Source organism: Telopea speciosissima, chromosome 5, assembly GCF_018873765.1.
Source record: "Telopea speciosissima isolate NSW1024214 ecotype Mountain lineage chromosome 5, Tspe_v1, whole genome shotgun sequence".
Lineage (NCBI taxonomy): Eukaryota > Viridiplantae > Streptophyta > Magnoliopsida > Proteales > Proteaceae > Telopea > Telopea speciosissima.
This window is the reverse complement of record NC_057920.1, coordinates 6897962-6916493: the sequence shown is the minus strand read 5'-3', so window position 1 is coordinate 6916493 and position 18532 is coordinate 6897962. Positions and strand designations below refer to the sequence as shown.

At 37.2% G+C, this 18532-nt stretch overlaps 1 protein-coding gene across 1 annotated transcript; it reads right to left on the bottom strand.

The window, feature by feature from the left end:
• Nucleotides 1-725: 725 nt before the first annotated feature.
• On the bottom strand, nucleotides 726-8276 carry LOC122661811. The gene is made up of 8 exons (XM_043857325.1): nucleotides 8014-8276; nucleotides 4766-7867; nucleotides 4535-4672; nucleotides 4236-4415; nucleotides 3950-4144; nucleotides 2091-2189; nucleotides 1415-2017; nucleotides 726-1244 (listed from the first exon to the last, which is right to left on the bottom strand). Exons 2-8 carry the CDS (start codon nucleotides 7826-7828, stop codon nucleotides 885-887), a joined length of 4638 nt encoding a protein of 1545 aa, XP_043713260.1. The 5' UTR covers nucleotides 7829-7867; nucleotides 8014-8276; the 3' UTR covers nucleotides 726-884.
• Nucleotides 8277-18532: the final 10256 nt, after the last annotated feature.

The following is an 18532-nucleotide window of genomic DNA, read 5'->3' as shown; positions in this document are numbered from 1 at the left end:
CTCTCTCTCTCTCTATTCAATCAACTGCCTTCCCTCCTCTCCCTCATACCAGATTCTCCGTCCTCCTTTCCCTCCTCTGATCCATCCAACCGCCTCCCCTCCTCTGTCACCCGCTCTTCCAATCAAGAGATCATGGCTCACCAACATCTCCACCGCCACTCCTCCTCCACAAGTATTGAGGTATGGAGCACAAACTTGCAGGCCATAAGGGTTTTCAATATTGTAATAACGAAAATTTTTAATTATTAATTAAATACATATTTTTAAAACAAATTATATGGATTACACATACCATAGGTGTTTAGTATGAGCTCTTATAAAAGTCACATATTTTTCCATATCTTTGGAATCATACGTAAATACATCTTTTTCAAATGTATGATACAGTAATGCATATTATACACATATTTACTAACTATGAATGAATGACAAATTGGAAGAGAATAACTATACTTAATCATAATTATAGAACAGTCAATTACCATACTCAAAGTTCCCTCCACCCTCAGTGTTTTTTTCTGAATACTGTATACTGGTACTGAACTTAAGGAGGAACACACCAAATCATCATATTCATACACAACCATAAGAAAGAACCATAGACAAATTACAAACCCTGAAACAAATTATTCTTCTTATTTCATTATATTGCATGAAATAACACCAGAAATCGAATTTTTTTTCGGTTGATAGCAGATAACAGAAAACCAATTAGAGAATAAAAAAAACAAGAAAGGAGCCTTTCTGACAACGGACTATAGAACTTGGTGGAGGGGGAGGACAAAAGAGACTAGAAAAAGTCTAGCACGAAAGAATGCTTACTTTTCTATGGGTAAACCACAATCAATGCCCAATCTAGTGCTATTTTATAGGCTGATATGTTTTTAGAAGCCAAAGCTTGGCAGGCCAAATTTAAAAGAAATGCCAACACTTCCCAAGAAGAACAAGGCAAGAACAAGCAGGGTTACCATAAGAAACCACATCCATGTTTGCATTCTTCTTTTACCCCTGTTGCGAAGAGGTGGAGGGAGAGGCTTTGTCTTACTCTGCTTTGCTAGTGGTAACGATTTTTTAGGCCTATTCACCCCTGCTGTAGTCCTCTCCTTGATTTCAGATTCATGGATTGTAGTTTCAGATGGAGTGTTTTCACTGCATGGAGCAGATTCTCCTTCAGTGCCAACATTAGCTCCCTCAACTGTAGCTGCCTTCTTCCTTTCCTTCTTCTTTGCTCTTTTCTCTCTTTCCTGCACAAAGCTCATATCATAATCAATCAAAACTAAACAGCAGTAAGTAGACGGGGAGTTTTCTAATGTGCAGATTTTCAACAGAAAAGTGTTCCATTACATGCATATATATATGTCAGACAAATCATTTCAGGATGCTAGGACTTAGCAATTTCAAGCTTCAGAGTTACCTTCTCTTTGAGCTCAGCTTCTCTCTGCGCTCTCAATTCCGCCCTTGCTTGGGCCTTCTCTGCATTGCGTCTCTTCCTCTCCTCTGCCTCTTTGGCTTTGACCTTCTCCTCCAGACGACGCTGTTCTTTCAGTCTGGCTGTAGCTTCTTCCTTTCTCAACTCCTCTGCTTTCCTCGCCAACTCCTCTTCCTCTTTTGATTTCTTATTCTCTTCTTCCACTTCATCTTTCTCCTCCCTGCCAGAAAAAGTTGCTGAGCCGTTTTCCAAAGCAGTTGGTTTAGAGGCCTTCTTTGACCTAGCAGTTTCATTCTCCTGTTGCACCCTCACCACAGACTTGACGTTTCCCTTTTCAGCTTCTCCAAGTACAAATGCTTTTTCTGATTCTGAAGGTGAAACGACTAATGCAGAATCTATCTGGGATGAGGCCACAAGAACATTATCAACTCTTTCGTCTACAAGGTGTATGACAGGAGGCTCCTCGCCAGGGCCAAGAGATCGGCCATCCAATGTTGTCAACCTCCTTAAAATACTCATTGTGTTGCATCTGATGTATTCTTTTCGGAACTCATCATTCTTGTTCCATAGTTCCATTAGTGTCTCCACCTGGCACCAGAATAACAAATGTTAGTAATAAAATAACACCAATATTCCTTCACCAGACACAGGGAATACTCACCTGGTTAACACATAGACGTTGCAGAGCTTCCCTATCACCGGTAGATGCATAATCATTGGCAACCCTCAGTTCATCCTTGTACATTCGAAAATAATTATTCTGCAAATTCAAGCAATCCAGTAAAGGATAAACAATTCAAGGGATTAGGCCTCAGAAACACAAACAGAATCCGAAACAACATGATTTCCACACATGGCATCCACTATTATTTCTCCAGCCTAATATACATTAGGGATACCAGAACATAAACAAAAGATTGCAACCTGTGAATATCAAGAAGGAAATCCAACCCACAAAAAATCATCCCATGCAAATAACACTTGCCATCTTATCTTTTCTGTGGAATGTATAGATGGTTATGACAATTGCACTATCCTACGAAAATCCAAGGAACTCAACGGAAGGTAAGCCAGATCCTACTGCATGTGTAAAACATATACAGCAGTAACAGCACCAAATCGCCAATGGGACAAACGTGTGTAATCCTAAGGGAGGAACTAAAATCTCAACATTCAAGACATAATGTACATGATAACATCTTTATTCATTCAAGTAACAAAGGTCAAAAAATGCATTTACACAACTGTAGCAAACCATAACCACAGTACTACTCGCGGAATGAACTAGAACAACACAGACTTGGAATACTATGACAATGAATCCAGCCATTGTAAAAGGATCACCTGCCATTTTGACTCTAACTGCTTTAAGGACAGTTCAGACAACCATGGAAAGAGTGAGAAGAGTCGGGGGGAGGGGGGAGTACCCTACTAAAAAGTAATTCATGGCAATGTGCAAGGGATTTACTGAGAAACAATTAGATAGGAAAAATGAAAAGTAAGGAAAAATATGAAGGATGAATAAACTGTTGCACTACACCAACAACTTTATACTCTTTTACATTCAGGCTTACATAACACACAGATTTATATGGTAAGTTTGCTATGATCCGATACACCTCCATGTTCTTTATTATTAAAGAAGAAGGATTTATATCATAAAATTTTAGATCTGGTGGATATCGGACATAAGATTAGTGTTAAAATATACAGGTCATGTTTTTTCATGTTTAAGTGTGTGTAAGATGAGAAGAAATATGAAGCTAGAATTGCGTCTAGTTTTGCATCTTTCATCTTTTCTGTTGTCCTTTTGGTTCCTTTCTCTCACTGTATTATTTATTTCCAAAGATGTGCATGAACAAAAACAAACAAGACCAGATATAACACCCAAGAAACAAAACATCAGAAAATATCATAAAAACAGCTACTTTTTTCAATCGACTCTAGCTACTCTGGACTATTTATGAGCCTTGACCATGAAATATATCAGATAAGTGTCTTTCTATACACATCATATTTAATGGAAGAAAACTACATGGAGAAAAGGAGTCCCCATTAACCAGAAATGACCTGGAGGCTGGAGCTCCATATGCCAAAAATTGGCCAACTCCTGTTTTAGTTTGTGAATCCATGCACTGTGCTGAATTTCAATATGATTTCCAACATCAGTAATTGGCATGTTTGCAAAAATGAAAATCAATCTAACCCTACAACCTATCTAAAAAGGGCCATAACCCGGAAAGAGTCCTGTTTTTGCAGGGTCCAGAAGGCGTGCACTGAACTGTCCTAAGCTTTAGCAAGTTATTCACTAATGGAAACCCTCAGGCCCCGTATCTTCACACTGGCAGCCCAAGCTTTTACCATCACACCAAGAAATGGACCCCCTAACACTACTAATCATCTACAAAAGGAAATTACTCACATTTCATTACTATTCCAATACCACTTGTCAATGTATTGCAACTTGTTCCCTGATGCACTAAAGAAAATGCTTATGCATGAAAGCGGAAGAGAAAGTACCTTCTCATACAATTCTTTCCTAAGATTCTGTAAATTTGCATACGCTTCTTGACGAAGAACATCAGCATCTTTAAACTGAGATTGCAATTTTCTTAGCTTTTCATTTTCCTCAAAATATTTTTCCTTTGCAACCTTTGTTATCCCTTCAGTTTGAGAAACCTTTTTTCTAAGGGAATCTAACTCCTGCTTAAGAAGCTACAGGGCATAGAAATTTTAGAAAAGGGGTTACAAGAACTGCATTATAAAATCCAACAACGGTAGTAAGGAACATATAAACTATAGATACCTTAAAACGCTCTTCGTGACTGTCTCTTTGGTCTGATGCCTGCTGATGTTCATCCTGTCTACCCATATGAGAAGACAGTTGCTCACGAAGAAGCTTCAATTGCTTGATTTCACGTATGAGTTGTTTTTCTTCTTTCAAAGGCATAGTTTCATGTTGTATCATATGTTCCATATTATGTATCTGCATTCAGATTATAAATTCCTGACTCATGAGAAATGCATAATGGATAAAGATGTTGCACATTTCTATATCACAACACAAATCCAAAACAGTTGTCAGTGAAAGGTGGCATAACAAACCCTGTCATCAATATCATCGATAGAAATTGCTGATTGAACAGAATCTATTTCCTGACGTTTGGCGCTGAATGCATCACGAGCAATTCTTTCTTCTAATTTGGCAGCTTCAAATTTATCTCGATATTCGTTACAAATTGCCTATTCACAAGATTGCCAATTAAATAAGTTGTAACCTTAAGAAAGCTATTTAAAACTAAATGAAACACCATGCAATCGATAAGAATTCTTTACCCTTTTCATTTGAATTGTAGCTCTTATAGCATCCCTGCTCTGAGTCCTCTCCTCGACCTGTATCTGAGCAAGTCTAATCTGTTCTTTAAGTTTATCATCAATATATCTTGGAATTCTTATCAAGAAATGGAATGCTTTTTTCACCACCTCTGTATCCACCTTCTGTTCATTCACAGCATTAGCAGTGGAACCCTCAGCCTCAGGTGAAGATTGTAGGACCTTATCACCTTGAATCCCTTCAGTGTCTACTTCCTGACAGATTAGTTTACCATCATTCTCTCCAATAGTGGACTGCATTCCTTCTTTTTCATCTATGACGTCATTGACGCTATGAGCTTCTGTGCCACCATTTTCAACTGAGCCATCTTGAACAATGGCTCCTAAATTCACAGCATTGCCAGAAGGACAATTGTCACTTCCACCAGATCCATTTCTGGCTTCAGGTTCTTGTTCCACATCAGCAACATGACAAGTAGGCAAGCTACTCCCATTCTTGACAGAACAATTCAAACCATCAGATTCTACCTCAACATCATCAACAGAGAAACCAGGCAGGCTTCTGGCTCTTGCAGCAGAACCATTAATAGCTTCAGATTCTATCTCCAAATTCTCAGCAGGACAGGTAGGTATAGCAACATCATCTTCAACTGAACCATTGCAGATCTCATTTTCTGATTTCCCATTACCAGCTATGCAAGTATGTCTGCTTTCAACTCCATCAGTGGAGCCATTTGCAACTACAGTTTCCAACATGGTACCCTCAAGAGGTAAGCTTTCACTGATTTTAACACAAGGATTTTTAACTTCAGCTTCTGATATCATATTATCTACCGTTTCTGTAGGAAAGCTTTCACCATCTTCAAGAGATATGTTTCCAACTTCAGTTTCTTGTACAACATCAGCAACACGACAAGTAGGCAAGCTACTCCCATTCTTGACAGAACAATTCAAACCGTCAGATTCTACCTCAACATCATCAACAGAGAAACTAGGCAGGCTTCTGGCACTTGCAGCAGAACCACTAATATCTTCAGATTCTATCTCCACATTCCCAGCAGGACAGGTAGGTATAGCAACATCACCTTCAACTGAACCATTGCAGATCCCATTTTCTGATTTCCCATTACTAGCTATGCAAGCATGTCTGATTTCAACTCCATCAGTGGAGCCATTTGCAACTACAGTTTCCAACATGGTACCCTCAAGAGGTAAGCTTTCACTGATTTTAACACAAGGATTTTTAACTTCAGCTTCTGATATCATATTATCTGCCGTCTCTGTAGAAAAGCTTTCACCATCTTCAACAGATATGTTTCCAACTTCAGTTTCTTGTACCACATCAGCAACATGAGAAGTAGGCAAGCTACTCCCATTCTTGACAGAACAATTCAAACCTTCAGATTCTACCTCAACATCATCGACAGAGAAACTAGGCAGGCTTCTGGCACTTGCAACAAAACCATTAATAGCTTCAGATTCTATCTCCAAATTCCCAGCAGGACAGGTAGGTATAGCAACATCACCTTCAACTGAACCATTGCAGATCTCATTTTCCGAATTCCCATTACCAGCTATGCAAGTATGTCTGCTTTTAACTCCATCAGTGGAACCATTTGCAACTACAGTTTCCAACATGGTACCCTCAAGAGGCAAGCTCTCACTGATTTTAACACAAGGATTTCTAACTTCAGCTTCGGATATCATATTATCTACCGTTTCTGTAGGGTAGCTTTCACCATCTTCAACAGATATGTTTCCAACTCCAGTTTCTTGTACCACTTCATCAACCAAATGAGGCAAGCTTGCAGAATTTTCCGCAGAACCATCTACATTCTCGGATTCCTGTTTAATATCCACAGTATACATCATGTTTCCATTACCTACAGCCAAATCATTAATAACCTCAGTATCTGAATCAACTGGGTCACTGGGCAAGCTCGTTCCACATTCAATGGCGCCATTAAGAGATTCTGCTTCTAATTGTGTAATTGCAGGACCAGTTGCATCTTCCAACCTGATGCCCCCTGAAGGATTGTCTCCTAGATCCTCCTCTCTATTGTCAAGCTGACCAAACTCTAACTCCACATCCTTCATATCTGTGACTTGAGATTCCTGATTTTCTTCTTTTATAGCCAAGTCTAATATCCTTGGCTCCCCTCCGTCCTTCTCACCATTATGGAGCTGATGGCTCTTAGATTCAGCAGAGCCCTTAACCATATTTTCAGTTTCCGGGTTTTCTTTTACCTCTGTTTCTGAATTTAATTTACTTTGCTCCTCAGTCTCCTTCACACTGTCAAACTCTTCGACCTTCTCTTCAGTATCAAGCTGTTGTAATTCACATTCAACAGCCTCCTTCACTGTAATTGATTCCCGACTCTCTTCCACCTCATCGGCTTCTACCTCTGCGAAAGGAACTGGAACATTTTCCTTCTCCTCATCACGATCAAGCAGAGGCACTTCCAATTCAGCAGCCTCAGCGGTCGTGATCATATTTTCCTCATTACGTACTACCTCCGGAGCTAGAGCTGTATTGCTCTGTTCATCGGCTGGATCAGTCTTTTCCACTTCGTTTCCTTTCAGTTGGGAATGCGAACTCTCTACAGCGGCACCATTGCTTGAATAAGAAACTACACTTTCGTCAATACTGCAACCGTTCTCTACGGGAAATTGATCGTTGCCTACCTTCCCAATACTCAATTCCCCGACTACAACCTGTTTCTCCCCACTTTGAGAATCAACAATGGGTTCGGAGACGGTTTCTCCCTCAACGGCGGGCATTGTCTCGAGAGTATCAGCAGGATCTGCCACACACTCTGCATCGAGATCCTTTTCTGCATGATCGTCAGAGACCGCATCTGGCCCACCGACAAAAACAAAAGAACCATCACCGTCGTCCTTCACATAACCACCACTCGCCTCTACGCAGTCATGCACAATGCCATTGCCCTCGGCATCGACTTTCCCCAGATCTTCACAATAACTCAAATTCGAAGAGACCTTTTCCTCGATTTCAATCTTAGAAACCTGAGAATCTCCAGTACGCTCGCCCATTTCCACCGTCATTGAACCGAAAGGGATCAAACTAACAAAATATGGCAGAAATTTTAAACAATTATTCTATATCGTTCTATGCTTACTCCCTCTCACTCGTAATCGCAGGTTCAAAATGGTCCAATATTGATTCAAATCAAGCAAAAAAAAAAAACAGAGTAAAACAAACTGGATCTCTGGAGATAAGAGAAACTTACAGTTTTTTCGAAGCCTTTGATCACCTTAGATGCAGAAAAAGAAACTTCAGAAATTAGAGCGAGTCGAAATTCTGATCGAATCCCCTGAAACTGCACCTCCCGAGTCCAGTTCGAAAGCGAATTCAGCAAATCAAAGTCATTCTAAACGAAGATAAGAAGAGAAGCCTAAATCGAGAGATGATTGAGAGAGAAAGCCAGTGGAGTTCGAGTGGAGAAGAGAGAAGGCCTTTCTGCTGCAAATTTAACAGCTCGCTAAGATGAAGCCTTCTGTCTTTCAGTCTTCGTTTGAACTCAAAACTACCCCTCTACACCGAAACAATTTTCCTTTTTAGAAAGGCAAATAATTTATATTTCCATTTATATTTTCGAATATTACGTGATCTTTTCTTTATTAATTTGTAATTAGCAGTTAACAAAAGTTTTACAAATTTACAACTTAAAAAACGAGAAAATAACAGCTCAGCTACTAATTAGAAGGAGACAAGCAGTTAATGCGAATAAGAGGAAAAAGGCAAAACGAGAAAAGATAAAATTAATTTACGGGCAAGAGTTTAATCAATTTTCCAAATTTAAGATGCAATTAGCAGCGGTGCAGCCGTAGATGGGTAAGGTAATTTACAAGTAAGTAACAACCAACCCCCCAAAAAACCGTAAAATTCTCACAAATTGTCATACCGTGAAAAGGCCTCCTAATTTGTCCCTGTATCGTTCCGTTGGACCCGCTCCTTCCTCCTCTTCCACGAGGTTTCCGTTTCCGTTGTCGTTATGGTGGGCCATCTCCATCTGATACTCCTATGTCAATAAAACGTGTCCTTATAATGGCCCTCATTTTCGATCTAAGGATATTGTTGGGGCCCAGACCAGCACCTCTAATCTGTCGTGCATGTTTGGAATGTGCATATAACGAAGACTTGTAGTAGAATCTTATACGTTCGTAACGTTCCATGTTATATAATTTATTTATTTTTTTGGTAAACCCATGTTATGTAAATATTGGAACGTAACATCGCAACATACTTATTTCTTTCAAAAAAAAACAAAAACTAAAAATGGATAAAGACCACTTACTCTATTAGTCTATTTATTATACGGTGGTACCAATTCTATATTTGTCTGACCTACGCCTTCCTTTATATCACGATGATATCATTCTGATGACTGACTGACCTAAGGGTATTAAAATTGAACCGGTTTTGGATATTGGAATCAAAATCGACCGTTTAAACTTGAACCGAATCAAATTGGAAGTAATTGGTTCAGTTTTGGCTTTGACTATTTAATCGTCAGTCCAGTTTGATTGTGAAACAAAAAAATAATAAGATAAAATAAAAAAGAAACTTTGATTCTAATCTAATCAATCCAAAAGCATTATACTCATAAAACTCTTCGATTTCGATAGTTTAAATTGCTAGTATGTTTATATGATGTTGAAAATGTTAGTTGTAGTTTAAGTTTATAAGCATTCCAATGATTTTGTAAGTTTCATCTTCCTCAATGCCAAACCCCATCGTTCGGTTTAAGAATCATCCCCAACATCTCCTTAGAATCCATCCACACTATTATTGACTGGCGTCTCATATGTATATTTGTTTCGATACCTTGAAGTAACCTTCTGGCTTTTGATTCTCTCTCCTTGATTGTTGTTTTATATTACAAGTTTTGAATTGATTGAGTTTCTTTGTTTTATTTCCTTCCTCCATGTGGTATTCAGGTATTACACCCATGGATCAAGGTATTGGTATCGTATTGATGATAATATATTGGTGTTGTTGAAAACTAATAAAGATGCAATACCAATAATAATAGATCATATCAGCCATTAATGTCTTTCTATATATTTTTTTATTTTTTTAAATTTCATCCGATCTTAGACCAATATGTTTCGATACCATTTGGAATCCGATACCGATACCATAACCTTGGTTACACTACTTTTTTTTTTTTGGTAAAAATAACCTTGTTTACACCAGAGAATCATATTTTGGGGGATATATATCCTAGATTGGACCCATACGATTCTTTGGGATCTCTTTTCACTTTTCTGTTTTTCCTTCTTCTGGGTATCAGACATTGTTCATCAATCAATCTCAATTGCGTGTAATCACATATAGTTTGCATAACACTCTACTAAGTCTTTTTTTTTTTTTAAATTATATGAGCGATAAACGGAATTAATGCACAAAAACAGGGGAGATGAGGCGTAATTGGTTTCCGGATTATAATATTAAAGAAGTAACTTTCCTAAGGAACAAAAATTTCTGCACTCTTTTCTTCGGAGCATCCCATTTATAGCTGCCTGCCGGTGCCGTGAAAGGTGGGAAGAATATCTTATTTTAAAAAAGTTTCTTGAGGAATTGCGAAAGCCATATTGGATTGGTCGGATTGGTTGATTCGTATTGGTATCGGTAGAGACTAATACAATACCGATCAAGGGGTACTAACCAAGGGGGAAATGTAAATACAATCATTTTTTATTAAAATGTAAGGGTAAAATCGTTTGATACATGGCAATTCGGATCAATATTGTATCGTATTATATCAGTATCAGCCAATCTCAATACCAATTACTAAAATCTTGCTCAAAAGTGTTTATATGATTTGGCCCTTGTATCCTCTCCAGCACAGGGGTGGCTGGGATCTCCCAATGAGGTCTCCTCATCTGACACGTGTGCTGGAGAGGATCCAAGGCCTAGTGGTAGTCTTTCTCTCTACAATCCATTTCCATTTTTTATTCAAAAGTTATGGATTTTGTTGTCTTTTTTATTATTTTTTTCATTTAAACTTCCACTCTTTTTTTTCCTCAGTTTCTTAACAAAGCTTCTAAAGTATTTCCCACCTTTATTTTTATCATTTTCTTATATAAGAAGATTGAAATTCCATTTTGCCACTAGTTTGCATAATTTTTTTAATCAAGGTCAAGCCTCTTGGTGTATAAAAACCTTGTGATGGAAAACAAAATTTTATTTCTAATTACATGAAAATCACCTAACAATAAAAAATAAATAGCAAATTTGGACTTAGAAATAAATGGGATGCAAAATCAAGAGATATTAACTTCATATGTTTTTTTTTTGGATGAATTAACTTCATATGTTAATTTTGAGAAAAACAGAAAAAAATGTTAGTAAAAGAATGGACTAAAGCAAAAGGTTAGGAAACGATTATTTTAAGTATTTAAACATTTACATTTCAAAAAAATGAAATGGTCTTTTTCTATTTCTATTCGAGTTTGTACAGATTCCCGTTGTATGAGCCAAATTATTTGTTTCTTGAATTATCCACAAAAGATTAACTCTTTGAGAATGTATTCATTTTTTCTAAATGATTCATAAAACACACACACAAAAAAAAAAAAAAATCCAAACCGATTCAACTGCAAATTAATTCTTTTTTTCTAAATTATTCTAAATTTAATATGAATTGCAATATAAATTGTCTGCTTAGGAAAAGTTTCTCCAAGTAGCATGCCTAGAAAGGAATCTCTTGGTAGAATCCTCGTATGTGTAGTAATATACTCTCTTATGTAATAGCATATCGTCACAAAATATATCCATGTATTCTTTATTGGTCCATATACCCTATTGATAATCTGAATGTTCGTGCTTCATAACAAATTCTATTTGGACTGAAACTTGACTTGTCAATAGATACCCATTTTACCCACGTGCGTATAATATGTTGGGCCAACCCCAACTATCATGTGTCATACATTAAATATCAACTCAAAAAACAAAAAAAAATAAAACTTTCATTAATTCTTTGAGTACAAGGAATACAATAAAGGAGATCTTTTTTTCATAAAAATAAATAAATAAATGAGATCTTTTTTTTCTAAGCAATGCTGTTGAGATAAAAAGTATAGTTTCTAGAGAACTTGGGAAGTGATTCTTATATCCCAGTGGTCCAAAGTTAGAAATCATGTGTTCCATCTATAGACACCTAAAAATGAATACTCACCAAAGCTTGTACACCACTTATTTTTTTGGCTATTTTCTATATTGCAACCAAAAAACTCCTAAAATTTATACTCAATAATGATTTTGTAACTATGCATGCCTATTAGACAAGAGAACAAATAATTTAATGGCACGCTTCCACGGGGATTCAACATATATAGCAACAAATAAATACAGACCTAATGTCACCATACATACATCAAACATGCATGAGGTCATTTGTATGCATCATGCATACATGAATGGTTTTCTCTCTCTCTTTCTTGGTTGAATAGCAAAACTTTTAAGCGAGAATGTTATCTGTGCCGAGGGCGCAGGCTGCATCCAAACATATGGGGGTGGGCGCAATGACCACCCTACCCCCTGAGTGGCAAGCTCATGTGTCTGGGCACAAGCTGCATTATGGCACAAAAAACATCAGTCCAACTTTTAATTACACAATTGTTTCTTTAATAGAATCGGGAAAAGTATTCCAGAGTCTAGCCACCAAATTAACAAAATAATTTATTAAGTTATATATTTTAGAAAAATGATTGGGTTGGACTTTAGATATAAGTAAAAATAAATACCAAGGACTCCTATCTAATATTTCGGTTGATAGGTGTAGAGATATTTTTGAGATTCCCAATTTATTGTTGTAGTGTGTGTCAATATTTGGTCCATTATCAAACAACTTAATAAATCCATCTTAGTTGCATTATGAGAAAGAAATACAATAATTCATTTAGTTGAGATAAGGTTGAGTTGTTTAATGCTATTTATGTTTAGTTGCATCAACACAGTTGTTACAAGAGAAACTTTTTCTATTTCCTTCAATTGTGACTGACGGCTATGTAATCCAAATTATTTAAGTGAGGATAGCGAAACATACCTCACACTTGATCGACATTAAGAGTGTCTGGTCAATGTTTTGATTGTCTTCTTAGCGACGACGATTATCATAGGAAGGTGTTTCTTGTTTTTGGGTTTTCCTTAGGCAGATAGCAACATTGAGGTGTGTTTGCATAACGTAAACTAAAACCAAGCAACCCTTACAAGTTAATACCTCTCACTGTAACGACCTTCCATCAAAATAGTTACGGGATGGTTTGCAACTTAAACTCATCTGCTAATTATAGTTGATGTGGATGTAACAATGTGGGTCACATTAGGGATCATTATCCTCTTAGGTTACCTGTCCTGTCCAGTTCCTCTCATATGAGAGCAGAAATGACAACCTAACCCCCTGCCCAAGTGAGGTTAAGTCGTCATCTTCACCCCCTATGAGAGGAACTGGACAACTGTATCGAGCAACGAACCTGAGAGAAAAAAATTCTCACATCGGTGCTTACATGCTAATTCATTAGATAGACAATTCTATGTTAAATTTAATAGTCCATCCCTAACCTCAAGAAGATCCCATCACGTGTAAAATTGCTAAAGTAAAAAATTTCCAATCACTATGTGACTTGTACGGACGGGCTAGTTTGGTAGTGTGTGAAAATCAATTTTGTAGTTTACAAAAAAAAAAAAAGTTCAATTTTGTAAGTTTGTTACTAGCGTGAACCATTGTGATTTGTGACACGGAACTTTCATAGTTTAAATACATAAGAAAATAAACAAAAAAAATGGTTGTCATGCATTGAGATGCGGTCCACTATATTCTGATGGGAGTTGTTTTTGCAAGGTTAGTAAAACCATTCTAATATCATGGTTGGGTAATATATCCATTAGGCCATTGGGGTATAATGGAGAATACACACGGGATCAATGAGAGCGCACGTGAAGGCATTCAATAAGAACGAGGTTTTCATTTCACAGGATGGGATCATTTCGATCGACCTTCATGCACCTAGGCATAGGCACCATGAATTTTGGCAACCTTCGTTTTTACTTTTTTTTTTAATGAGATATATGACACAAGTATAAGTAAAACTATATAAATAATGATAAAAATAAAATAAAATTAAATTAAATAAAAAACATTATCTGATTGCATGGCCCGCATGATAGTCATTTCACGTGTCCTTATATCTGAATGCAAAAATGGTATACCATGTAAAAGTGGTATACCACGTGATCAGGTGGTGGCATTGTCATTTCCTTTTTCTTTTTTATTTAATAAAAATATCTGGGCTCAATCAGACTCCAGTAACATCAACCTGAAAACATAACAAGATGGGAGTGCACTGGACAAGTGATAGGGGTGGACCGTTTGAAGATTGGAGTCATGAGATTGGAGCAATATATGTGTTGGAGGCTGCAGCTTTATCCACTGCTCATCGTCAAGCACTCAAGCCGGGGTGAGATCAGGTGTGACGCAATACCGACATGGCATGGTCCGCATGAACCCATGCTTTTGTAGTTTTGGTACTTTGGTCCCTCATGCGATTTTGAATGTGATCCCTGCATGTAATACACTCATTCTGTAAAAGGGTGTCAAATTTCAAACTAAATCATTAGTCCTAATTGAATCGAACCACAATTTAATTCGAAATCATGGTTGATTCCAATTCCTCAAATTATGTTTTGGATCCGGCTTCTCTCCAATGAGTCCATTTGCTCGTCCGGATGTGTGTCAGCTAACTTAAGTCATCAGATGTCTCATTGGACATTCATTGGATGGATTCTCATTAGAGATGAGGTAGACACCTAAAATAAAAAAAAGTGGGGTTTGTGTGATTTGGGCATGTTCTATGAAAATAAAATGTGGAATTATCAAAATATAAGCATTGGTTATATAATTATTGGGAAAAAGTTTTCTGTCAAAAAATGTGGCCTACGCCAATACTCCCATGAGTCTATCTCTCTCCTCTTCATGTGAAAAGATACATCTGCCCCCTTGTTTTAAGGAGGAGAGAGATAGAAACATGGGAGTGTGGCCTACAGAAAACTGTTTCTCATAATTATATACAACTTTAGAAGAAACTTATTTTATAATGTTATTTTAAATAAGATTTGGAAATTTGATTAAAGTAGAAGCAAACGAACCCATACCACGTGAACACCACATGAAAGGAGCAGGGTGGGAGGAAGCATGTTTTCTGTCTATAAAATCTTCTTTGTAATCAATTCAGTAATATTAGCAAGACCACCTCCAATTCAAAATTAAATTAAAATGGGACAAGAATGCTTTGGTTCAGTGGAAGAAGAGTCCGATCAAGATCTCTGCTATTCCCAACACTCCAATCACAAAATACATGGATGGTCTTTGATATGTGAGAAAATTTTATTTCTTGATCCATCCATGTTCATTATTAAAATCACAAGTATTATTAAATTTGGGTTTAGATCCCCATATTTAATATTAGAAAAATAAAACCAAATTTTAAAAAAAAATTTGCACAATTTGAACCAGGGTTTTAATGCACTGTATCGGTGGTGCCGATATTGATACGAATTGGACTGTTTTACCCCTCAAAATATCGATATAGAATTTTGTTGGGGATCATTTTGCATTTCCATGTTTTGATACCATCGATACAGTATCAATCAAGTATCAATATCGGTCAAGGCTGATCCAATCGTTACACGTAAAACCGTGATTTGAACACAAATAAAGTATAAGGAACAATTGCATGAGGATCAAATAAAAGAATTAAAAATAAAAAGGAGAAAAGAAGCACACGACGATGACATCATTCTCTACATTACCATTGATGGGCCATGCAGATTCCTCCCCACACTAGCATCGTAAGAAACCCTTCCCAAAATGAAAATAGTGATTTTCGGCTAACTTTTAGGCACAAGCCCACAGTGAAAAATTCTTTGTCCTTAAATGGTAAAGGGCTTTGTCCAGCCCATGACCGTCCGTAATTTAATGGGCAAGGAAGGATGTGAAGTGTGCTTACACTGGGTGGGTTTGGGTCCTTGGGAGGTTCGTTAGAGGGGCACAGTGGTGTTTTATTTGTAGGAAGGGAGTACTTGAATGGCCGTTTTTGCCATAGGAGGCAGGTTATAATTGCCACGTGGTAGCATGGTGGTTAAATTTAAGCTTGGGCTCAGCAAGTTCTAAGCATCAGCCCTAATGAACTTTTACACGTGGAAAAAATTAAGGTCAAAATAGTACTACAAAAGGAGCAGAATAGTTTTAACGGCTCAAAAGTCAAAACACTGGTAAAATCTAATCTAATCCATTTTACTATGCATTCTTGGTCGATTTCGTTTTCTTGGAACTGTTTTTTTGTCCAAAAATGTGAAATTGACTTGAAATGCATTCTAAAAATGCATATATGCATTCTAAAAATGCATATCAAACACTGTCCAAAATAGGCCATATGATTGAGTTGGACTATAAAATTTAATACGTGACTATTGACTAATCAAGAGTGTGATCTATCAAACTAATGGTTTGAAATTTACCACCTCCATGTGGTTATATTACAATTGGAGTTGAGTTCGTCTCTAGGGAGTCCAGCACGTCCAGGGAGCATCTAGCCGTTGGATTGTACCGCACATATCCCTAGGCATGCACCAAGATGTGTGTAACATAGCCTCACCCTTAGATGCCCCCTGGGCGTGCCCTGGGCACTGAGCTCCCTGGAGAAGAGCTGGATCCATTACAATTGCCTGTTGCTACACTACAAAATATGTATTTTGTGATACTTTTGCTTCTTATAGTTAGGGGATAGTTTTCGTGCATGGTGGGTTTTGAGGTATGGACGACAATGTGTCAGATAAGGGGGTCTGATCATTTCAACCCTGTTTCTCTCCATCCGATGCCCGCCTTAGTCCTGCAGGTGGGCTAATTACGACCTGGCCATGCCGAAGCCAAATGAATGGCTTGTGGACTACTGTCCACGGGGCTTCAATTGTGGGCCTTACAAATTGCGATCCACTTTTGGCCCAGCCCACAATAGAAATGAATGGAAGAAATAGTTTGCAGATGGATAAGTTTTGAGGTCAATTGAAGACTCGTCTCTTTTGAGATATCCGATTGAATTCGAATGACACTGAGAAGAGTGAGTGATTAGGATTTAGGGATACATTGGATGTCTCACGAAAATAATTGGGAATTTAGGATAAAATATAAGGTTTTAAAACAATGGGATGAAAGCATCGAATAAGTATAAATAGGCAAATGTATAGTAGAAAGGAAAAAATAATTCAATTTAAAGGAAGAAGAGGAGATTTGTTTGTGTGTTAAAATTAAGGAGAAAATTTTTCTTCATTATTGTACCATCCTAGGGTTCACAAATCCCTATAGGTTTAGAATGTTCCTCAAAATACCCTCTCAAGACCTTTCCGTGCGCATTTGAAACCTTGCGATGAATAGATATATGAACAAAAATTTATGCCAAAAACTTATTGTAATCAAGGTTGGTGGCATTTTTTGAAATGAGAGTAAGTCTTGTCATTTCACACTGTGTTCTAAAAATATATGAAAAAGAATGATCACTTTTGATACGGACAATATTTTCAAAACTTTCAATTTTTAGGAATAAAACAATGGAATAATCAAAAGAGGGTTACAACTTCTCACTTCGTCATTTTGATGAACAATAAGAAGCACCCTAGATTAATAGTTGTAAGTCGAAGCAAGTGGGGTAAGATGGCAATATAGTAAAAGGACTATCAAATGAATTCTCCCCCCCCCCCCCCCCCAAAAAAAAAATTATAATGCCAACTTTAACCTAAGTGGATTGTATAGTTCAGTTGACCTTTCGCCATCTATTATACATACAATTTTTTATTTTTTTTTTACATTATGGAAGTGGGATTGACACGTCACCTACTTATATTGGCATTATCCATTCTTGCGTGATAAAGGAGTTGTGGTACGTATGATTTGTATTCAAGGAGCCCACCTCATTAAATGAGGAGAAAGAAAAGAAAGCCTATGAGGGGATGTGTACAGTGTACACCACGATTATGTGAGAAGTGTAATGAAACGGCACCTATACATAGAAGGGCAATAAGATCATTTCATGTGAGAAGAAGATATATAGACATAAAGGATGCTAATGTACCCTACTCTACGAGTTCAAAGAACCTTTTTTTCCTTAACTTTTATGCAAATGATAGTCTAAACCCCGACCTATTATTAATGTGTTGGCCTCCAACATGACAATTAGGGATGTAAATGGATCGGATTCGATTCGGATAATGCTATATCCGCATCCGCATCCGATTAGCTTTCGGACGGATTCGGATAGTGCTAAACGGATATGGACACGGATACGGATCGAATATTTTATCCGTTTACATGTAAATATAGCTTTTCGGATAGCTATAGTCTATCCGTATCCATATCCTTTTAGCTTTCGGACGGATTCGGATAGTGCTAAACGGATACGGACACGAATTCGGAACCGGATTTCGGCTATTCATTTACATCCCTAATGACAATCCCCCTACCCACTTAATAAAAGTAAATTTTTGGTTAGGCATATAGATCCTTCGTGTGCGATCTATTTCTTTTGAAGTAGGGTTGTCCAGTTGGCCAGGAAGTAGTTAGAGGCTGAGCCTCTGGTTGGAAAGGAAAATAAAGGGAATGGATGTGAAAATTTTCAAACTTAAATTTTTTTTTTGTAATCATTATTTAAAATGATTGTATAATTACTTAAATTTTTATTGAGAAAGAA